Genomic DNA, 23,772 nt, shown 5'->3' with positions numbered 1-23,772 from the left:
CTGGGGGGTGGTGTGTGTGTGTGTGTGTGGTGGGCGGGGTGGTAGATCACTATGCTGTTAGTGAATGGTCATGTATTTTTGCTAATGCTAGGTACACCTTCTGGGATTCACAAACATCTCTGCAGCAGAGATAAACATGTAATACTGTAACTGAACATACAGGTAGAACTTGAAATCCTTCATTTTCATGTATAAATGGAGGGGAAAAAATGAAACAACAGCATAAACATTTCTCATAATTTTTACCATTCAGCACTCCCAACTGCTGCTCACAATAGCTCACAGAAGCATTTCTAACTGCTGTGCTAACCGTTTCTCCCTTCAATATTTATAATTTCCTCTAACTGCATGCATTCCTTCCACCGCTGAGATCATCATGCATTGGTAGGCTAACTAGTCTATTTTCTCATCTCTTTGTCACTACAGCTACATTTCTATTTTCTAGCTCTGCATTATGACAGTGCATTCTTCAGACATAACAATCTTCAAAGGTAAAATTTTAGAATCTCTTTATGACTGCTCAGAGAATTCTGGTTCAGGAAGCACAGGGCTTAAAACTGCAAGCAGCAGACAGAGTGCCGAAGCATTCCTCCATTTGATGACTGTTTATCTTTGGCGTAACTGCACCAAGAGCACTTACAGAGTGCAAACACGGCTTCTTTTGTTGGATGTTGAAGTCCCTGAAAGCTCTGCGTAATGTCATAACTGTTTCCTTTGCAGGGTCTACTTAAACTTCTGACAGCCGCCAAGATGCCGGCTGCTTCTGACACTCACGCTATGTTAAAATACCAAGCTAATCCATGAGCGCATTCACAATGAATGTTAAGGGAAAGCTGTGAACCATTGTTCCATCTGGTACTGTAGTACAAAAAAGTCCCTATGCAACTGTTAACTTGCTCGAGAACTCTGCTTCCCCAGCATAAAGATTTCCAATCTAAAAAATAACAATCTAGACACCTCAGCCTCCCATTATCTAGCGATTCTACTCTAGAGTCAACAAGGATAAGGATTTCACATGACATTGTGACAGTTTTCAGCAATATGGAAATGCTAAAACCAACTTATATTCAATTAATATTTATCTGTTTGGACAGGTGATTTCTTCAACAATAAAGAAGTGCTTGTTATATAACCAGTGCCTCCTTTTTGATAGGTGTAGTGGTTTCCAGAGTACATTATATCCAAGATGATATATCAGAGCCAAGCCCCTTATCTAGGCAGGGGTTCCCAATGCAAAGTATTTGAATATGGAATCTTTTCAGCCCAGTACTGAGACCGTACAGTAGTATACACAGAAGCAGAGAATGATTTATGAAGCACAGAAATGGCTGAGACCGGGAGAGTGGAGAGGGTGGGGTACCTGTGCAATGGTGAGAGGGGGAGACAGAGTAGGGGACAGCTGCTGGGGGGCCTGTTGGTGGTGGGAGTCTGTATTTAGGTTGAGCGGGAGCACGTTTTGTTGCCTGCGTTGTGATGTCGCCGTCATGGTGGGCTGGGACGTGGTAACTCCTGCCGGGACAAATATGCCTTGAAAAATCTGTCCTGAGCAACAGTACATAATAACTGAAATCATATATATATATATATATATATATATATATATATATATATATATATATACACACACAGTATATAGCCCTCTATACACCGTGTATGTATGCATATATATATATATATATATATATATGTATATATATATATAGATAGTTTCTCTAATGGAGAGGTGCCTCTCTATTTGACAGCTGTGTGGGCTGTCTCGTTGCACTCGTCTGCAGAAACCCCACAGCCAGGCCTACCTCACTCCCGGCTGCATAAAGGCACGCTTACATTTCACAAACCCAAAGTTTTTTTTTTTAAATGTAATTTTGCATCCTGGGCAAGCCTCACCGTGACTTCTGAGAACATAAAATGAGTTTTTTTTTAATTCTCGGGGATTCCTCACAATATTTGAAATTACTTGCCTGGCACCCACATCCGCAGAGGGTGAACTGCGCCAAATCGTGCACACGCCTCGAAAACAAGCACCCACAAGCCGGTGACTCCTGCCAACGCTACAAGCCCTAGCAGTCTACAAAAATGCAAGCATCTGACATTCTAGAAAATAAGTTTGAACATTATCCCTGTCTGTGCCCCCTGAATGATAATTCACTCAGTTAACTCAGAAAACTTACATTGCAAAAATGACTATTATACATCATAGGATCCACTGGAACTGGAAGTTAATCATTGAACATACCACAGCGAAACCAAACAAGGCACTTCCTTCCAGAGTATAGGCGTGGACAGGGATGAGATTGTCCATCCCTGACTTTATGCTTTTGTAACAGCCTTACTGCACAAACTGTCACAGCTTTCACAGACTGTGGTCACAGACTTCTCACTGTATTTCACAATGTAGTGACAAAATGTTCATCCTATTGATTTAACATAAATCACACTACAATTACAGCACACTACCTCAAGTTTACCTGCAATGGGATTTGGTTAATCAAGGTCTCAGGTTTTAATCTGCTCAAAAGTGGCTTTTTACAGTGCCTCTGTTTTGCCAATGAAAAACATTTCAAGTAACCACCTGCTTCCTGACTCATTTCACTGTCTGATTGTTCCCTGTCACACAGGCATATTATAGATGTGTTGCCTCAAATTACTATCCAGGCCAGAGATGCTATAGCGTACATGCTGCGTTATCTAAACACAAACAGGGGATACTGTGCGTGCACTGCAATTATCGAGAGAAGAAAATAGAGCAAATATTGCCACAAGGACTACTCAACATTACAGACACAAAACTAGGTCTTTTCCCCAATTACTGTCAGAGAACGGAAAAAATAAACAAAAAATTAAAGAGGAAGAATCCCCTCCCCCTTTTTATGAAGTGACTTGGTTGGTGGAAATGTTAGCACTGATGCCCAGGTGGGTGAGGTATGTGGAAGTGTTACCATGGCTGACAGCACTCATGCCCAGGTGGGTGAGGTTAGTGGAAGTGTTACCATGGCTGGTGGCACTGATGCCCAGGTGGGTGAGGTATGTGGAAGTGTTACCATGGCTGGCAGCACTGATGCCCAGGTGGGTGAGGTTAGTGGAAGTGTTACCATGGCTGGCAGCACTGATGCCCAGGTAGATGAGGTTAGTGGAAGTGTTACCATGGCTGGTGGCACTGATGCCCAGGTGGGTGAGGTTAGAGGAAGTGTTACCATGGCTGGCAGCACTGATGCCCAGGTGGGTGAGGTTGGTGGTCAGGTTGCCCGTGCTGTTGGAGGTGCTGAGGACAGGGAAGGAGGATGCGTCTTCGGGGTCTAGCGGGGTGGGCAGCGGAGGGGGGAACTGGATGTTGGTGAGGTCGGGCAAGGATCCACCGGTGTTGTGCGTGGCAGGGATCAGGGACGTGCTCATCTCCTGGTCAGGTGACGGAAATATGCTGAGAGAGAAACAAAGAGGAAACTTAAACCTGAAATACTGACGAACCTGCGAGCGAACAAACATTCAACGCACAGCGGACTTTGCCGTGAGGAACCACTGAAAAACAACAGAAGCCAGAAGCCATTATCGCTAAGGCATCTTTTACCGGGCGTGCGCTGCTCCCCCGCGCTGCTCCCCCGCGCACGCGGCCCCTCCCCTCGGCGCGTGAGTCATGCCGAAGCCGGTGCGAGCCGAGCGCACGCCGCAGCGCGGGCCCTGCCCTGGCACACAGCCTCGTTCCCGTCCGCGCCGCCGTTCGCCACGCCGCCCGCCCATGCCGCCCGCCCACGGGAGCTCCGCTAACGGCGCCCAGCAGACTAACCTCGCAGCGCGCAGGGCCGCCGCCACTACTACCCGCTGGTACTGAAATTCGCAAAGATGGATGCCCGGCAGACACCGTCACTGACACAAGAATGCAAACAAATGATTACTGCAGACACAGCACCACCACGTTAGTGCTAGTTTGCTTAATACACCAGACATTTCCAGGTATTCGGGTGAATGGTGGAGGGGGCTGCAGCACTTTGCAATCAAGTTAGTATTTTTAGAATCCCAAGTGAAAGGAGAGAAGGAGAAGTTAAACCGGCCCGCTTCAGCCGGGCATTAATTACCCAAGCAGCCTCACGCTCACTTAATTACACAGCACCAAGGAACAGACAAGTCACTCTTCCCTGATGAATCACTGCTACTTCCTGACAACTTGCCCGTCACGCACTATTATCAAACTCTTACTCTGGTGGGCTCCCACATCCTGAGTCTCCCTGCTTTGGAGGGAAAATTATATTCATGCTTTCAGCAGTCTGACAGCGAGTCCCCTGATGCGTGTCTACAGTGCTCTCTCACTTAACACTTTCGCAGAGACGCGTTCATACTGAGCTTCTGAGGACAAGAAGACAATAAACCTACAGCACTGTCAGCCTGGGTTAAATGACAAATTCATCTTTAGAGGCGGCCAAAAGTACACCGCTATCGAGGGCTGCTTCCTTCAGTGGGCTGCGGAAATGGAGTCCCTGACAGTACAAGTGGGCGTTTCTCACAAGCTAACCAACAGTTATGCAGATTGCTTTGCAATCATCTGCTTTCATGTATTGGTTACCCAGAGCCTGCATGTGTTACACATCCCTCTGCTGGGTGGGTTGGGACTCCTCAACTTTGCTGCATTTGTCAGTTTTGTGTGACCTAGATTTTGAAAGGGCACATTCTTCAGAGATGGTCTAGCGCAAAGCCACTAAGATGTCAACAAGTTGAATGGCATTTTTCTTGAGAAATCCGGTCTTGGAATAGAGCTGTCTAATCTAAAAAGAATGCATGCAAAGATACATCTGTTCATTTAACACACGCTTACCAGGGCACTATTTTATATATGCATACATACTTTATTTAGGAACCTATTGTAACAATAGAAACTTCCCAGAGAGACTGACAGACAGGTCTATTCTATTGGTAAATAACTTTCATAATCATATTTACAAGCAGAAAAAACAAAACAAACCCCATGACAATGCTCTAGTTTAACAACACCTGAATGTGTATGGAACCTCACCACTGATCCACCACTGAGCCAAACTTTGTCAGCTATATCGCTTCTAAGCTTAATGTCATAGCATATCATATTGACAGGCGACAGGGCAACAGCTACAGAAAATTCTTTTAAATTTTCACTTCCCTTACTTACACCAACATTCTGATACAGAAGGTCTTGATTCTTTGAGAGCACAAACAAAAACTTCTGCCTAGAACACAGACTGCAAAGTGATTTATTGCAGAGATTTGTTCATTAACATAAATATTCGCATTCTACTTGCCTACGCAAAAACAAAATTAAGTCTTCCTGCATTTCTCCTTTAAACTCGTGGGCAGTTGGAGGTGTGGAGGGACTTGAGATTAAAACTAGCCACAACTTGCATGGTAAATCAGACAACCTGGCATGTCACGGACATTGCTATAAATCAAAAGAGGATATAACGGTAGCACCAGTCACTGACATGACACCTTCCTCTTCTTTTCAAAGAACGATTCATCATATTACTCTCCATTGCACAAAAAATAAAATTCAGGAGGGTAATTTGTAAAATCAATGTGAGAAAAGGGCATATGCAAGCAAATGATTTCATCAAACACAAATTCACAGCAATCATATAACAACGGGTGTTAACCCTTCAGCACTCATGCCCCAGTCAATAAAAACATAAGACTAAAAAAAGTAATTCTTTTTGGCACAGACCTGGTTAAAAGGACAATTGAAAATGTAAGGTGAAAAGACATAAATATTAAATATTAAAAGCATACTGAATGTAAAATCATAGCTATTCCCAACTAATCCTATTCTCTCCTATCTGTCCTCTGGAAAAACATCATTCACACAAGGAGGCTGCTGTCAATCAATATGGGAATATTAGTCATTTAAAATAGGAATTGAACTAATTGAAATGAAATCCAAGGCACTGGGATGATTGTAAACAATTAAGCAAATTATGGACTGCCTATCTGACTTGATTGGCATCCCATGGAAGCAGACAGAAAATGAAAATGAAGCAGGGAAAAACTCCAGTCGACTAATTAAGCGAACAGCAGATGGCTGAGTTTGAAATAAAGATCACTGGAAAAAAGGGACTGGAGGCTAGTGCTTAGCAGCCCTCCATTTTGAGTTTTGTTTAAAAAAAAAAAAAACCTACACAAAACAGCACTAAACTATCCCACATTTTCCGGGGGGGGGGGGGGGGGCTATTTAAGGTCAACATCAAGCCAAATAAAATAAATAAAAGCTATTTAGCTTGTTAGATAACTCTATTAACTAGTTAGGAGTTCTACAGGAGGGGGTAGCGACGTTCACCCTTCATGTGAACTTTCTTTCCCTCCCATGACCGTGTTACCCACAGTCTGTCGGGGACAGGAGGGGGCACACTCAGCAGTGAGCCTGTGGCTGTTTTCCACACTACCAGTGATTTTTAAGATAAAGGGCCCTGCCCAGGGATCCTGCACACAGAGCAGAGTCCTCTTTCCACCTTCTGGGAGACCAACATGAACATTTAAAACGGTGTGAAAATTATCAGCATACAGGTATTCTGAGAATTGAGACAGTTTTACTCGGTTTGTGCTTCATAGGATGATAAGCTCCTGTACGCCAATCGTGCATGTGCATTGCTGTGTAAATCACCACAGAGCAATCTTCAAAAGTGTGCTGCAGTGGGCAGCCGTGGGTGGGGTTGGGTTCCCGGGCTCCTGAATAGTCCGATTTAATTCACAACAGTTTGGGGCTAAAAAGGATGAAAGGGGAAAATGGCGAACTGAGAAACTGCAAAGTGTCTGCCCTAGGATTGGGCTTGGTGGGAGATTGCAGCTAGTCACGCTAATTGCGGCTAACACACTAATGAGCAAATAATAAAATAATTCCACTTTCCAGAGCATTTCTTATTACAAGCCACAGAATACAACACCATCACAGGGTTTTACAAAATGAAGTAATTAGCCATTAGTAATTAGCAACTGAGTAGACAAGACAAGCATGAATAGCATCATCTTAATGCACCATTTAAAACACTCACTTTATTCCTGGAACCTCGCAGGACTTGGGCCTTGATGACATGTTCTGAAACAAGAACAGCATTGCCTGTTAAACACAAGAGCAGCCATTTCACTGTTATCTCAGAGCCACGCTAACTGGGTCTACACCCACGGGGGATCTGCTCAAAGTACCTTTTTGCTATCCCAAATGGACTTCTGGCTTTTATCCATCTCTGACTCCGGCTCTTCTGTCCCAGGTACGGTGAGCAGGAGCACTGGACAGTGAGAGAGTCAGGCCAATGGATAAAACCGTCCAAGACAAAAAAAACCATGATTTCAAATTTATTTCCATTTCAATGATCAGCCCGATAAGCTGCTCACTTCCTTCTGAAATATTACAAATGGCAGGCGAGCTGCAGAGGAGGTTTCTCTAAGCAAACAAGACAACGCCAGCGGCGACACCAGAACTACGGGGCCTTCCCCGCCAACGATGAACGCCATTTTAAAACGTTTTAACGGGCTTTCTTTTCTCCATGGAAAGTGTCATTAATACCGTTGACAGTATCTATCCAATTAAGTGCAAGTTGAGACTATTTATTTTAGTAGTGTGCATCCATGCTGATTAGCAGTACCAGTGCTGGTAAACTGATACGAAATACTGACATATGTGAAACAGCCCACAGTTTTATGTATGACTTGGGAATTAATATATGACAGATATCATTACTGTTTCTCAGGGATATGAATTCATTTGGGCACTGAATACACACATATAAATAAATGCATATTTATATTTTGCCCCCAAATACATTCAGTGCCAAAATGCATTTATACCCTTGCTAAGCAAAAATGAATTATCAGAAATGATGCGAAGTAACCAGTACTCTTTCTGAAAATAAAGAAGATATATTAAATATTAATACTCAACTGCAGGCCATAGTATCTCACAAACAGAATTATAATGTCTGATGAGTCCGACTACTTTCCTCATGAAAAAAAATCTTCCTCCTTCCTTTGCAATATGTGCTACCCCACTGTGAGATTTTGTAGCACTCTTTTTAGGCAATTACAGTAAAAATTTCCAAACCTACAACCATGACAATTATCCTGTAATTACAACATGAGATGAATATTTAATCGAAATGCAATAAGAGGTTTCTGTGGGGGGAGGGGGGGGGGGGGGGGGGGGGGGACTAATAAAATCTTCAGCACATCTCTTGAACCAATTTGTTTTGCTGACATTAGACAGGGGACCTTGATGCAACACGCCGCAGGGCAGAGAAACGTGTCTGTCTGTGCAAACGTACATTGGTTAAGGGAACCTGAGATCTACTGATAAACCGCTGAGCCTCCGAACCCTGCTCGGGGTAAGCAGCTCTCACCACGCTTTGGCTGCAGGTCCTGCGACCCTCCGGTGAACGAGTCCTGCGGAGTGGGGTTCATGGTGCTCTGGTGTAACGCTGAGTCAGAATTAGTCCTGTCACAGTGAGGAAATCAGGAAGAAGACAAATCCAAAAATGGTCGAATACACTTTGCCATAACGTATGTTATTAACGTACAATCAATGTAAAATCACAAATGAAATATAACATATTACTACCCTCTGGTATTTGCTGTCATTTAATTCGGTTTATTCACTTCTATTTGTTTATTTAATTTCTGAAGTGATACATCCATGTAGTATAATTGCCGAAGCAGAGTTTGTTACAGCTGGTATTAATATTCAGGCCAGTTCAAAAAATAATTGACTCTATTTGTAAGACCAACAATTTAGAACACAAATGGTATTAGAAATGACTTTGTAGTGGCAAAAAAACAACAAAGAAAAAAACCCCAGTAAAATCTAGAATCAGTAAATCTCGGCTAGAAATAGCTGTACAAAATAAGTAATTGTACCTTACTGAACCCGTGTTCAGCAGTTGTCTACGATCATGAAAATGCACTTTTTTGTACGTCGCTTTGGATAAAAGCGTCTGCTAAATGAATGTAATGTAATCTATTCAATTTAACTACAAAAGCATTAGCACAGAGACTTCCAGATCAACAACAGTATCTTTAATCATCTACTACAAGTTATAGTGAGCCCTATTCAGAATTATTTCATCTGATTTTGTGCAATTTACTAAATATTTCTACACACGACAGTTTTTGAAGTGTTTAGGAACCCTGTCTTTCGAAGAGTCCGAGTCAGAGATTGGAAATAAAGTTGCTAAGACTAAACTGCACGCATTTAGGTCTTTTAGCAGAAGTGGCAAGAACAAGGACCATGGTAAAACTAAACATTGGGATGACTCCCCAACTTGGAATGTCCAATAATAATCTTAAGTAGCACTTATTGTTGCAACCTCTGCTATTGATTCTGGACAGGGCTGACAAGCATGTAGTCTCCTCTGAAGCATGTGATATAAGCTGCTGCTTCTTATTACGCCTCAGCCTGCAAGTAGAGCCCATCCATACACTAGAACAGTGCCTGAACATCACGGGCCAGCCAGCAAAGCAGCGTCTTCCTCCGCCTGACGTCTGTGCAAGCCTGACTCGCAAACTGCAGCGTGATACAAAACGGCAGCGACTTCACATGGCTTCGGAGGAGAGTACACGCCTGGCCGCACTCTCCCACGCCAACAACGGAGGACACAATAAGTGCTGCAGCGTGAGTGTGACTGGGCAATCCGAACTGGGAAGATAAAGAGGAAAAACCTTTAAAAAAAACACCAAAAAAAACACACAGGCTAAATTAAAGCTTGGCATAAATGAAAACTTGATAAAAGACTGGCGTTTGTTTCTATAGCAACGCTACTGCAAGGTACAGTAAGACACTTTGTGTAGACCTGCCTAAACACAAAAAATCTCTTTTGACTCCATTGCTATTAAAATGAATGCATTTGGTAAGCATAAAATGGGTACTACCTACAAGTATTCATTTTTTTTTGCAAGGCTTTCTCTGTACCAGCACACACGAAATACTGAACGCATGTATTTTATATTATTAAATGGATTTCTGCATGCATGATAAATGGATTACAAAACCCACACAAATATTTCAGTAATTTTATCGCACCATGATGTTGAAGAAGGCTGAGGCAATGACACTGTGTTCAGTTCCGTACACAAAAGGAAACAATGTTTTTGGGGACAATTATTGTGCCAAATACTGTGAATGACTACATCTGGCGTGCAGAGCTCTTCCCTACACTAGAGGCCTGCATTTTAAATCAAGATGCACAATCTTTCTGTGTTCGTGCCAAGCGTACTGGTAGTATTGTGTCATACTTGATGACTACCCATCCTGGATACATTTCTAGTATTCGCGTGTAGTGATTTTTTCTATTTTCAGCCTATAAAGGTGTGACATTTGGTCCACCGGGGAAGTGGACTGGTCTCGGCAACGCCTACCAGTGGAGAGAGCACACGCACCAGTGTTGCATTAGCTAATCAGCGCAGGTGCTTAAAGGTGTGTTCTTCTCCACGGTATGAGGCCGAGAGTACACATCGACAGAGTGAGTCTGCTTGAGCTTCGTCTCGTCCCAGTGAAAAAGACGAAGAACGAAACTGGTCGGCTGAAAAGGTGGCCATCTGAGACCAATGGTGAGCTGAAAAGCTGCCGCTGGGTTCTGCTTTCTTTTCTTTGTCATTTTAGTTTGTTGTTTTAGTTTATTGTTTTCGCCCAAAGGGGGAAGAGTGAAGGTGTTTATTCAATTTTGCGCTGGTGTGGGTGCGCTCTCTTTCTCTCCATGCAGCAAACAACAGTGTTTCCCGGAACTGCTGCATCTCCCTCCCAGGCGTGTGACAAAGGGTTATTGCTATTATCAGTCAATTAAGGGTTATTGTATCATTGACCCTTGATCATTGATATTGCTATCATTAGCTTTGTTTCAAAGAACTCAACAACTCACTTTATCACACAAAGATCAACAATGAACTATTAAATCAAAAGGCTCTGTTATTAACTTAGCACTATACATGTGACCAATCATCCCTCAGTTATGACTGTGGTGGAAGCACAGTTTTAGGACACAGTATAAAAAATGTAAAAAAATAAAAAACTCATCAGAAAGCATGATTGTCTTACCTTCTCCAGCTTGTGTCAGGTGGGGGTGACAGGTACACTGCACCATAGGGACAGCTGTCAATGTGAAACTGGAAGTTAAGGGCATAAAAGCGGGGCTGCAGACTGCAGTATGACAGGCGGAGCCAACTTCAATAATGCGGTGCGTGGAATATGTGAAAGAAAAGAGGGCAATGACCGGACAATGCTGTCCAATTCAAACAGAATTTTAAAAATGACTGAAACATAAAAAAATATGCTCAAAAGGCAGACATTAAATATGATAACACTACAGGAAACTCATTATGTACAACTGTACGCTGGTATTGTATACCAGTAATCAAATCAACCAAGGTAGAATTAGGTGATATTTGTCCCAAATTTATCATGATAAATTTAAGCAAGCATTACACAGGTTCATGGGTCGATTGCTACTTCAGTGAAACATTAAAAAAACTACACATTTTGATCAACTAAATTTACTTTAGCTTGTTCAATTAAATTGAAGTCTGTCCAAATTCTGTGATGGCAAACAAACACAATATAGTGCCATTTGCACTCACCATATAAGAGCAAAAGATAATTCAACACATAAAAGGCATTGAACAGCTCCACTGATTTAATGTAAACATCTGTGGCCCTACACTCCACCTACTTTAAACTGCTACCGGTCCCCAAGGAATGCCTTTCAGTGCAACAACGTATTGTACTTATCTGTCCAACATTGATAGGAAGATGGTTTTATAATGTACACGTACAAATGAAAAGGCAGGACTGGGTTGAGCTCTTCAAGGACAGGACTTTTTATTGGAAAGAAACAGCCAGCTAGTTAGCAAACTTGCAATCTCCAGTCGGTGAGTCATCCAGTCCCTGGATATTAAAGCATTTGATCAAACCCTTCCCTTGGCCCCCGAAGCTTTGTGCTCTTTAAGGACAGCACATCACAAGTGCTTAGACCGACAGCCTCCTCTGAAAAGATTAGCGAGGTAATATCAACAATCACAGAGGCCTGCATTGCAAGAGGCAAATAAAGATTTGACACCAATATCAAACATGTCCTCTGCTGCCAGTAATCTGTGAGGTCAAGAGGCCAGAAGTCCAAACAACTCCAGAGACATTAAAGCTCCTGCCCCATCCCATCTCACCCACTCTGCTTTTACTCGATATCCTTGGATAGCGATTCTGAAATGGCACACCAGCAGATAAACAGCCCACCGCCTGTTCAGAGGAGAAGACGCTCAATCATAATGGACTTTCATTGCCTTGATTAGCAGTCTTGCCCTGCACAGGATATGTGACATAACTTCAGCCACTTGCTGTTGGGGAGTTGGTGAAAAAAACAACAGTCTTGGGCTGCTGGGTGGCTCATCCAGTTAAGGCACCGTTCTGGTGTGGATGAGCCCCAAGGTCGCTGATCAAATCCAGACCGCACCAGTGCTGACCAGTGATAGCTTCACCGTTTGTGTCCTTATACAAGAAGAAAAGGATATTTGGCGACCGTGTTTGTCCACAGAGAGGGGTCGGCGGTGAGGGGAGGTGATGCGGTTCCGGTCGCGGTACACGCGGTCGACCAGGCCGTGGTGGCGGGTTGTTCGACTCGTGTCCAGCCCGGAAGTCTGAAAAGGAGTCTGTCAAGACCAATACCAAAAAAATCACAGCAGGTGACTGTAAAACTGAATAGTATGTCACTGCAAACTAATTAAGCATAAAAAAAGATTTTTAAAAAGCACTGCAATTATGACATAAAAATAAAAATATGGAAAGGTATGTTTGGCTGAATGAAAAAGAAAAATTTAGAATTTTTTAAAAATCTGCATGCGCAGAAGGCTTTTTCTGGGCCGAAATTTAATGAGTGTGTTTCTGAAAATAAAGAAGGAGCATGTTCAGATGAAAGACTCTACACTAGCTCAATTTACAAACACAATGTGTCAAGGCCAAGAACGGTGACTGAGGTCACATCTGTGTGCTGCCTGTGCAAATTCACAGCTGTGTACAACGAGATGCCTGTCATGGACCCGGCAGTCTTAAGCTGGAAATGCTTGTCCGACACTCTGCAATTACATTTAAATCAGGAGCTGCTCTAGTTCCCTGTGCACAGGAAACCACCCAACTCTACAAAGGACACTAATTACTGTTTATGTTAATTAATGTCACATCCCACCTTCAAAGAACAATTGGGTATATACGGGTAATGTCCACTGGCTATGTAAGTAGCCTTTGCTATGATTTTAGATATTTATAACAAAGGCACATCAAGGGAAAGCCAAGGTTTTAACTATACAAACACACACAAAAAATCAGCTAATAATACAATGGAGAGCTCACCTGAAAAGGCAGATCAATGGTGCTATTTCCAATCTGATTGACATTAGGCAGTGAACCTCCATAGAACTGTCCACGATTCTGCCCTAGTTGCAAATACTGGGTCTTCTGTAACTGCAACTGTGCAAAGTAAAACCAAATAGATAAATGAATGAACAGGCAAATAAGCAACCATGAGGATTCTGCAGAACATAAAATAATCATCCGAGGCAAACGGCAGAGCTCAGATGAACGTAAAAAATAAAAATAAAAAACAAAGGCAAAAAAAAGGCCAGACAAAAGTGATTAGTTAGTGTCCCCATAAACCATAACAAAACAACAAAAAAAAGCCAAAAAAGGAAGCATCCTGGATGTGCTGACCTGCATAATTAATGACTAAAAATAATGACAAGGGGGATTTCCTGAATAACACTGGAACCCTCACCCAAACACCACTTCATAAAAAATTTATAAAAACGAGTCTGCCATGAGCCTTATTTCCTCTTTCTGTTGAACAATGTCAGAGCTGGGTAAATAGGGGTGTGCCATAGAGCAAGCCAGCTGGGGGCAGAGAGCCATGTCATTTGTTCATCAGGTCTGTCCAAAGGCTGTCTAACAGCCGTCTGCAAATGGGCAGTTCAGACCCATCTTTTATGCTTTTCTTTTTTTAAGATCCACCATGTGGGTCAATACTGCAGCTGGAGGACAATACTGCTGCATTAGCCTAAAAGCATCCAGACAAGTTTAACACCACTGATTCACAGCAAGGAATGTTGTCTTATGCTTGTCACAGCTGATCTTGAAGGCTTTGCATCTGTCTCAAAGCTGTTATGCTGTTGCAGCAATAACGTCTTCCTTCTGGTCTGTTACTCAAGAAGGAAATTGGCTCTGGCCACCGACAAATAAAGGGACTAATGAATAAGTCATTCCCGTAAAACTGTCAAATGACCACCAGGTTTCCATTAGAGATTGAATAACAGGACTGTTAGTTTCATTTTGAAAATCTGCGAAGCAGTCACTGATTCAAGTTTTGCATCTTATGTAAATAAAGACAGCTGTTCAACCCACAAAAGCAAAAGCAAAGTCATCTTGAGGAGCAAGTTTTTTTTAATGTTCACAGCATGTTTTTTCATCGAGACAGAAAAATTCACACTTTACAATAACTTATTCATTCCTGTTCATATATTTCTAAAAAAAAGTTGGGAACAGACCACACTTTTTGTGAATATTTTTGACAAAGGACCTGGCAAAAATTAGCGATACTGTAGTCTAACATTCCAACATCGCTGCTGTGATATTGCTGAAGTGAAGTTTTCAATAAATTCAATTAATTTTCTAAAAAGTCACAATACAGACAATGAGGGAGGTTCGAGATGTTTATATGATTATCAAAATGTATAATAAAACTTATGTTTCCCGAAAATGTTTATATTGCCTACATTAAACATCAGGGTTCAGTTATGTAAACCTTAAATACACATAAAACTAATACACACTACTCAAGACATGTCAGTACTTGACTAGTTTCTGACATTGGCACTGATCACCCCATCATGTAAGAGGTTTATATGCTTCCTGCAATGCAATGCAATGCCATGCTATGTGTCTTAACTGTCTTAACTTCAGTTACTTATTAACACGGTTTCCTGTTTGCAAACACTTAATCAGCATATTGCTTAAATCAGCACAACCAGTAACGTTACTGCAACTAGTCAGTAAGGACCCCTGTATGCACAGATAGATCTTTGTAATAATCCAAGTGGCATTCATTTTCCATAGGCTCCACCCCCCATTTTGTCATCTGTGCCACGATGTGTGAATGATCTGAGCTGCTTTAGGCCTTTTAGAGCATAATAATGCAAAATGATGAGACCAGTCCCTCTCTACACAACTGAGGAAATACTTCCGGCAACAAAAAACCTGCCCCTTCTCGCAGAGCAGAATGCCAGGTCATGTGAACATAATAAGGCCTAATAAGAAATTCAGGCATCACCAGTACTTAAAATCAAAGCTATTTGAACAAATTATTTAAAATTGTTTAAATGGTGTAAAACCCAAGTATTTGCATGATACCCTGGATGATAATTATCAGTGGCAGGTACAATGTCCTATCACTCAGAAAACATGACTGTATTATATATAAAACAATAGACAAATTAAAATATCTGGCACAGTAATAAGCTGACACAATAAGCTGTACCCTTGAAGAAAAAAATAAATGCATAAAATGCATTTAAAAGAAGTAAATCTAGACATGCAAGTAAAAATATAGTAGAACCTTAAAACGTTAATAACTTTAAAAGTGGGGTCACATTAGCCCATACCAGTTTTAATGTATTGAACTTGCATTACTCTGACCTTACTTTTTATAAAACAGGATAACTTTTTGCAGCTATAAATAGGTGCATAAATAAATAACCAGGAGCCTGAGCAAACAAGCTGTCAGCAGGATTAGAACATTTTTTTCATAATAATATCCTGTCTATAGGTGATAACTGCTAGCAAATAAAATCTCACAAAAACTAATAAAAACGGAAAGCTATTGACCAAGAAATGTGAAATAAGGGTGGGGAGAACTGTGAAATCAAAGCAACACTACGTGGCCAAAAGTATGTGGACACCCCTTATAAAATACTGGACCGGTAATACCGACTTTTACCACTAGGCGTCGCACGTGACTCAGCCGCTCCCTAGTGGAACATGATGAGAGCCCATGAGTGAAAGTTTAGCGGCTTTACCGTTGTTAAGCAAAACTCCGGTTGGTAGTTCTATTTGGACAGTTGTTAAGCAAAAACCTCTGGTCGTTAATTCTATGAAAATAATGATGCTATCAAGAAAAAATAGTTCCTTCCCATTTTATACCATACAATTAGCACCAATTTTGGTCATTTTTGTCATTACATTATTTAATAAAACTGCATGAAACCATAAGTCAATCAAATGAATCTCCCTAGCACTGTCTTGCTTTTACATGGTGTGGTCGTGCAGTGTAAACAAAACGTCTTTCTAAGACCCTCTGAAACGGGTTTTGAATACCAGCTAGCTTTATCATAGGTTCGTCGTCATCACCTTGCTGACATTAAAATTCTTGGTTTTTGGTCAGAATGGTCTCACCGCATGCTTGTTTTCCCGGCTAGCTAGCTTGTATTCAAAACAGCGGTTACTATAAACGCAATCGTTCACAAACATACGGATGAAAATGCGTCTGTAGCCATGAGTTAAATGTGTAACGCCTATTCTACTGTCCAAATAAGGGACGATTCCGATTTGTAAAGCTAGCAACAGTAACCACAAATGTGATTCAACGTTGCCATCAATAGTGAAATTGGACATTGAAAACAGAAGGGGATGTAACAACAATTCAAAAGCGAAAGTTGCTGTTTTAGAACGCTGGATTTTGTAGCATATTGATTTTAGAACTGTTAAAAGGCCAAGGTGTCCCTTTACTGAGAAATAACGCCCACCGTTGGACCAATCAGAATCGAGTATTCAGCCAAGCCGTCGTATAATGAAATTGGATCTCCTTTGTTGCCGGCCTCGGCACTAAATTGCGCACGGCCTGTCAATCTTTATTTTACGGCTGAGCAGCCGTACACAAGCCTAAGATCTCCATGCACAACACCAAGCATTTACCGGAGTGGTGTAAAGCACACTGTTAGGACTCAAGAGCAGTGGAAACGTGTTAACTAGAGTGATGAATCACGCTTCACTATCCGGCAGTCTGACGGATGAATCTGGGCTAGGCAAATGCCAGGAGAACGCTACCTGTCCAAATGCACAGTGCCAACTGCAAAATTTTGTGGAGGAGGAATAAAGGTTTGGGCCGTTTTTCATGGTTTGGGCTAGGCCCCGGAGTTCCACTGAAGGGAAATCTTAATGCTACAGCATACAATGACATTCTAGAGAATTATGCACTTCCAACTTTGTGCAACAGTTTGGGGAAGATCTTTTCCTTTCCACCTTTCGGATGAATTGGAACACTGGCTACAAGCCCAGCATCAGTGACCAACCTTACTAATGCTCTCATGGCAGAAAGGAAGCGAATCCCCACAGCCATGTTCCAAAATCTAGTGGAAAGCCTTCCCAGAAGAGTGGAGGCTGTTACAGCAGCAAAGCGGGACCAACTCCTTATTAATGCCCATGGTTTTGGAATGAGATGTTCAACAAGCACACACGGGTGTGATGTGCAGGTGTCCACATATGTGTGGCCATGTAGTGTGTATGTAAGGATAGTTTTTGTTGTATCATAAGACTGCGTCATCAGCAAGAAACCAAGCTCTAACTACTCACCTCAACAGTTGTAAACAGTTTCTAGCACCGTTCATGAATAAATGCAATGACGCACCTAACAACAAGTGCTTTATGGTATGTGAGAAGGTACCGCTGTCTCGTTTCATTATGCCGCTCTTTTGAAAACTTACACTCCTTGAAAATGGACCCAGCACAGTTTGTTAAGGAGTGTATTTAAAGGGGTCTTTCATGAGAGGAACTTATGACTCATTTCTGTTAGTTACTCACTTTTTTTGCATCAGTGGTAATAACAAAAAAATCTATGTATGTATCTATGTAAGGAGCTTGGAAAACTGTCATTGCTAATGCTACTTCTGAGTTCTGGCACACCAGTCAGCCAATAACTGAGGTTTGTATCTCTTAAGTTACACTGTATATGATTCAGAAACACTGGGAGCTAGCTCACTGTAACTTGCTTTGTTTACATGAGTAGGAGCTCGGTTTTATCAACTGAAGACACAAGCAAAATAAAATAGGCCTAGTTACTGGAAGTTTGTTGTACAAATTATCGCTGCTTTAAGATGGATACTTTTCCTTGTTGGGGCTGCTTGAGTCTGACAAGGAAACTGTGTGAGAATCAGTTTAGCACTCTCGTCTTCTGAAAAACCCCATATATTTTAAATACATCTCAACAATTTAGTATTTTTATTTATTCTTGAAAGTACGTTTCATTTAAACGCAAAAGAGGCATAAGATATGGGAGTGGTTAACCTGAGTTCAAGATAATTTTTCAAATCAAGGTCCCTTTCTCAATTTGGCTGATGTTTTCTCAGGGAAGAAATCAAACGGGAAAATTAAAAAAATAATAATAAATAGCATAAAACTCCCTAGGTACATTTAAAAGTCTCAGTTTGGGTTGTATGGAATGAAATACAAAAAAATGTAATCCGCATCATGAGTCAGTGAAATAACAGATCAGTGTGACGCAGTGGCTCATTAAAAGGACTTTTCAAAATATAGGCTTTTTGGGGTGTGTTCTAATGGTAAAGCACCAGAGAACCAAGCGAATAGACTAGAAGCAGGTTCCAGAGTTAGTACATTTAAAATAAGTTCTAGCTCAAATTAAGGCGAGGTCATTTACAGAAAGTTCTCAACGTTTTTTCAAAATTCTCAGTTATTTTGACATTAAGCCTACACGGCAAACATTTAACACCCCGAGCTTGTACCTACATCTGTTGATGCTTCAAAAGGCAAAATATTAAAAGTTAGAGTCCTCCACAGACTATTAAACCATATAGCCTACACAATACTGAAATTACAGTGTAAAAAATATTTCTGAAGATACATGTACTTCCAAAACGTAATATGATAAAAATGCGGAAACTGTAACTCAAACTCTGATGACCGGAGGCAGTCCTATTGTCCAGACAAAAAATGTAGCTTAAACAGTGATTAGAAGAACAGTCGTTTATTTGGACAGTGTGAAGTGCTCTAGTGCTAGAAAGTCAAATTTCTTCCACTTCTTATTTTTTCACTAGGCTAGAGCACAATAAAATTACGTCCAAATAATTTTTTTTAAATTACATTTGAATTACATTTCATCTTTTTTAAACCAGTGCACATGTATTAAGCATTGCTATCCATTACTTTTTACTCTATTGGCAAAGTATCTTGTTTTTGACATTTTTTAAGATATACTACTAAGACACGTTTAAAAATTGTAAGTAGGGCCTATCTTCAGTAGAGGTACACCACTGTATCAGGTGACCATCCATTTATCACTGATAGAGGATCCTCAATAAAACATGCTACTGGGCAGTGACAAATTCCTATAGGCTTACATTTAAAATATCCGATAGTGATGTCAGGATATAGGCTATAAAGTGCAACTCAAACGAGATCATGAACAAACAGCAAAGAGAAACTGATCAATTACAACAACAACAACAGTCACCAACAACTTCATGCAGAGCTTGCGAAAAAAAACTCATATAACTCTGTAAGGCACAAGACAGTGAGCAAACACCAATCCACAGATTCCAAAAAAAAAAAAAAAAAAAAATTTATGAAGGAAGGAAAGAGATCACTTAGCTGTGTTGAACACTAAAATAAAAACTGCAACAAACCCCTCCATAACTTGACCGCCACAGCTTTCCCAGTTGTTAGGGTGAGAATGTTTGTTATTTTCTATAGGCAAATCCAAATGGAAAATAAATAGTTTGTGGAATTTATTTTATTAAATATCTGTCATATTCTTAGGTTCTTCTAAGTTTTGGAACACATTCAGTTCTGCTACACACCTACTTCACCACAGCCTATTTCTCCCCAAATGTACTTCCATAACAGCACATTTCCACACACATCTATTAATTCTTAAACAACATCTCAGCAGTAGCATTTTATAGAGTAATTTGCAGCTCAGATGTGATTTCATTGAATTGTTCAGCACATTCAATCATCCACCATATATGGCACGATCAGCTATAATTTTAGAATTAAACTAAATGAATACCAGTGTTAGGCTGCAAACTCATTTGCTGTCAATAAAAATAAATGCAATTAAATAATTTTGAAAAAAGGGGGCTAAAATATTTTTTAAAATAAACTGAGCACTTAGAGGTATTTACACGAAAAAAAATTCGTAAAACAATAGTTACTATAGGCCTATGTCACGGGAAAATGTTTACAAAATGCTAGATAGGTGGTTCTCTTAAACATTCCTAAAAAATATAGTTAATCAGAGTAAAATCTGTAGCTAGCAGTGGCGTAAACTTCCTCAGAATATATTTTTGTTAGCTAGCTATAAATGAATTTGATGATAGTTACAATAGCCCCACAATAGTGAACTCACAGCTTACGTTAGCAAACCACTCGCATTAACTTGTTCAATTAGCAGCGGGAGTTGCGGAATAAAAAGGGTAAATATCGTGTCTAATATCACATACATAGAAAGACACTGACCGGTACGTCTAGAATGATAATAGACACGCATCTCATCACGTTAACCTAATTCTCGAATAAGCCTGCAGCGTATAGCAGTAATTTGTCAAATTATACCCGCATTTCCGAACACAATATCTTTTTTCCATAAAATACCCAAATGAGAATTAGACCGTGCTATCAGTTACTGTAGCTCCCAAGCAATATTAGTTTACGCAATTTACATGAATCTCACGTCAAAAAGGAAAGCAGCACCAGCAACCTAGTGTAATCGTTTAATTAAATCAATCGGTCACTACATAGATTTAAATAATTCTGCAAAGAAGCGTTGAAAAACAGAATTTCTAAGGAGAAGAAAAAAATCAATTCACTTTCTGTGACAAGCGCAAACCACTGAGTTTCGGATTTGCAGACATCTAGCTATATGCACATACAGGGTTTATTGATAGTCTAGATAAATCAAATATAGACAGCTGAATCGATCATATTTAAAACGTTCCATGGATCTGAGATGTTACAAAATAAAACTATTTTCTTCCTCAGCTGAAATGTACACACGCTAGACAGCAGCTAACATTAGCTAGCCAACGTTACAAACGTTGCATGTGCGGCACATATTGCAATTTAAAACCAGCAATTACAAACATGACCTAAATGTGACAGATGCTAACCATGAAAACTGGAAGGATATAGCTAATTTGGCTATCACAGCGAACCAGCCTGTGTTGACAGTTAGCTGCGGTTCAGCCGCGGACTGTCAGAAGCACACGCACACTCGAGCTGCCTTCCACAGCATTGCTGCTTTACCAATTCGATCGATTACAAAAAAAATAATAAAACTTTAGAATTGCGCATTTCAAAACAATATTGGTGCATCGCCGCCGCCTAAACGGACTGTCCTGACATAAATTGCATCCATCATTGATTGACTGGATTGAGGGTGTTTGTTATTGTTTACCTCTGATCAATGTGGCAAACGGTATGCCTGCCGTGCCGCGCACGCTGCATATTATTACCGCCTAGCTACATAGTTAGCAAGTAAGCTAAGGAATGGGAGGCTTACCCGTGCTGCTCTAGTAATACTGAGGTCTTTCATCACTTCTTCGAACGCCGCTGTTTCCTCGGCTTGCTTCTGGTTATGTAAAGCGATTTTCTCGCTAAATTTTCGCGGATTGTTTGAGGTCGCCATTTTTCGCTCTTCTCCGACTCTTTCCCTCAACTGGACGTAGCGTCCTCACGTCGTTTCGCTTGGGCGGCGTCATCACGCATAGAGGATGGTTTGCATCTGAATCCCTGCATCCCACAAAGATGTGTTGTGTTGAACTGAAGGAATCGACAAACACGAAAAGCATGTTGTTTTCTGCAGTGAAGTGTATTATGCACGACAGTGCCATCATTATCGAATTAGGCGACTGCTTGTGGCTAAATAGAGTAATAATTTAAATGGTCCTTTTTTGCAGAGAAATACCTTGCTTATGCATTTCAGTGTAGACAGTGTAGCAGTTAAGCTAGTCTATATCTGAACACAGGCACGATTTTAAAAATTGAATTGAGCAGGAGCAGGAATAACAGACAAACAGAGGTGGGGGATTCGGACAAGTGGAAGGGGGCTATTTATAATTTGTCAACATTTGCGTGATGTGGACTTCCAAAGGAAACAGGCAATCAGGAAAACACCTTCAACTTATTTTTTCATTTTAACCGATTATAGAATATAATAGTATATATAAAAATAATAAATACAGATCCGCATAATATGTGTATATATGCATGAGCAAGATGAGTAGCTTCAATATCCCTTGGTATTCACCGTCCCTTTGTACTGGTAGTGAAACTTGGTTCTAAAGTAACCAAGGAAACCAACAGGCAATGGAATATAGGAGAGGGGAGGGGGCACGTGGGGCTTGCTTTAGAGGTTGCTACAATATTAGGCAATGACTTGAACACCTTGAAATCCTGCTGATATGTGATGGCTATGGAAAAGAATGAAATCAGAAGCTTATCTCGTGTGTTTGATGAGGAAATCGCCTCATTGTCCAGGTTTTAAGTAGCCTACTGATTCTGCTAGCGCTGCCAGCCAGGCGGTTGCGTAACATCTCAGATCCAAACGCATAGTGAACCTTAGAGTTGCACCACATTCGTTATATTACAATGCTATAGTCGTTATTTCATCAGCTGTTTTTCATTGATAGCTTTTATTGCCCAATCAGGATTTTATTTCAGAACTTTTTGTGACCCAGTATGTTTGACCTAAGATTAGATACATCATTCGATTTTGAGGTAGCAATTTGGATGCTTTCGCTAATATAAAAGCTAAATTATCCTACATTTCCTAATAAGGTAAAACGTTTCCTCTCACGAAATTATCCACCGGATTTTCCTTCCAACCTCCCTTTGTGATTTCATGCCCCCATTACACTTTTGGATAAATGCTTTATCATACATGAAAGCACGGTTATTATACCTTAAATTTTCTTAGCCTGCAGTAGAAATGTAAAGTAAACATTATTTTAACATTATTGCCCTCTTAAGAATGAAAACCTTGGTTGGAGAAGTCGTTCTAAATAAAGCACATACATAGCCTACACGTTACAGCCCCCATTGCAATACCTTGGGAGTCCCTCTACTGTAATCTTAAACGTGGCAGTAGTGATGTTGCATAATGGAAGTCTGGTAACGGAGCTTTTTATCATGAATTGCAGCCACTTGAATTGTTCATGTAAAACAGGTAAGCTTGGCGCGATAAAAAACATGTCTTGAGAGCACGCAACTTCATTCGAAAAGCATTCTTAAAAGTAAAAAGTTAGATACACAGTAACAAAAAAACTGCGTCGCTAAATGGACTTCCTTCAACAAACTGTTAAGATGACAATGGCGGGACAGTGGTCTAAACTAATGGATCATCAAATATGAGTATTTAAATAAAAACAAGATATTCTAATGCGTTTACAAATTTCCACCATAATGGAATTGGTTACTTTATTAATCTTAATAGCAATGCAATAGCACATTAAATGACAAATCTTATTTATGACTCTTACAAAGTCCATGGAAGTTTAACTTTGAATTAGCGTATGTAAATCCGGTACCAGTGCATTGGCATCAGAAATAAAACAATTCAACGTAAGAGTATGCCATGGGAATATCAGAAAACATTATACACAGACTGCACACTTTTTTTTTTTTTTTAGCACACCACATGCTTTTATTAGGGTGTTAATAAGAAGACACGTTTGAACTAAAAGTAAGGACAGTTGCATCTTTCTTTCAAAATCTAATCCACACAAACAAAA

At 40.6% G+C, this 23,772-nt stretch overlaps 1 protein-coding gene across 3 annotated transcripts in view; it reads right to left on the bottom strand.

Annotated features, from left to right (window-relative positions):
* Window positions 1–21,728, bottom strand: part of LOC118224493 (CREB-regulated transcription coactivator 1-like) — a 43,109-nt gene extending 21,381 nt beyond the window's left edge. For 2 of the 3 annotated variants that reach the window (XM_035411950.1, XM_035411952.1), the window contains exons 1-9: window positions 21,543–21,728; window positions 13,334–13,450; window positions 12,499–12,636; window positions 11,033–11,094; window positions 8,346–8,440; window positions 7,156–7,238; window positions 7,005–7,048; window positions 3,195–3,418; window positions 1,361–1,509 (exon numbers count right to left, since the gene is read on the bottom strand). In XM_035411950.1, the coding sequence (XP_035267841.1) occupies window positions 1,361–1,509; window positions 3,195–3,418; window positions 7,005–7,048; window positions 7,156–7,238; window positions 8,346–8,440; window positions 11,033–11,094; window positions 12,499–12,636; window positions 13,334–13,450; window positions 21,543–21,668 (1,038 nt within the window). In that variant the 5' untranslated portion in view covers window positions 21,669–21,728. The remainder of the gene's footprint in view (window positions 1–1,360; window positions 1,510–3,194; window positions 3,419–7,004; window positions 7,049–7,155; window positions 7,239–8,345; window positions 8,441–11,032; window positions 11,095–12,498; window positions 12,637–13,333; window positions 13,451–21,542) is intronic. The other variant, XM_035411951.1, reaches the window with a different exon arrangement.
* Between the last annotated feature and the right edge of the window lie 2,044 nt (window positions 21,729–23,772).

This window comes from Anguilla anguilla, chromosome 4 (genome assembly GCF_013347855.1).
Source record: "Anguilla anguilla isolate fAngAng1 chromosome 4, fAngAng1.pri, whole genome shotgun sequence".
Classification (NCBI taxonomy): Eukaryota; Metazoa; Chordata; class Actinopteri; order Anguilliformes; family Anguillidae; genus Anguilla; species Anguilla anguilla.
The sequence above is the reverse complement of the archived record's forward strand: the minus strand, read 5'-3'. Positions and strand labels throughout refer to the sequence as shown.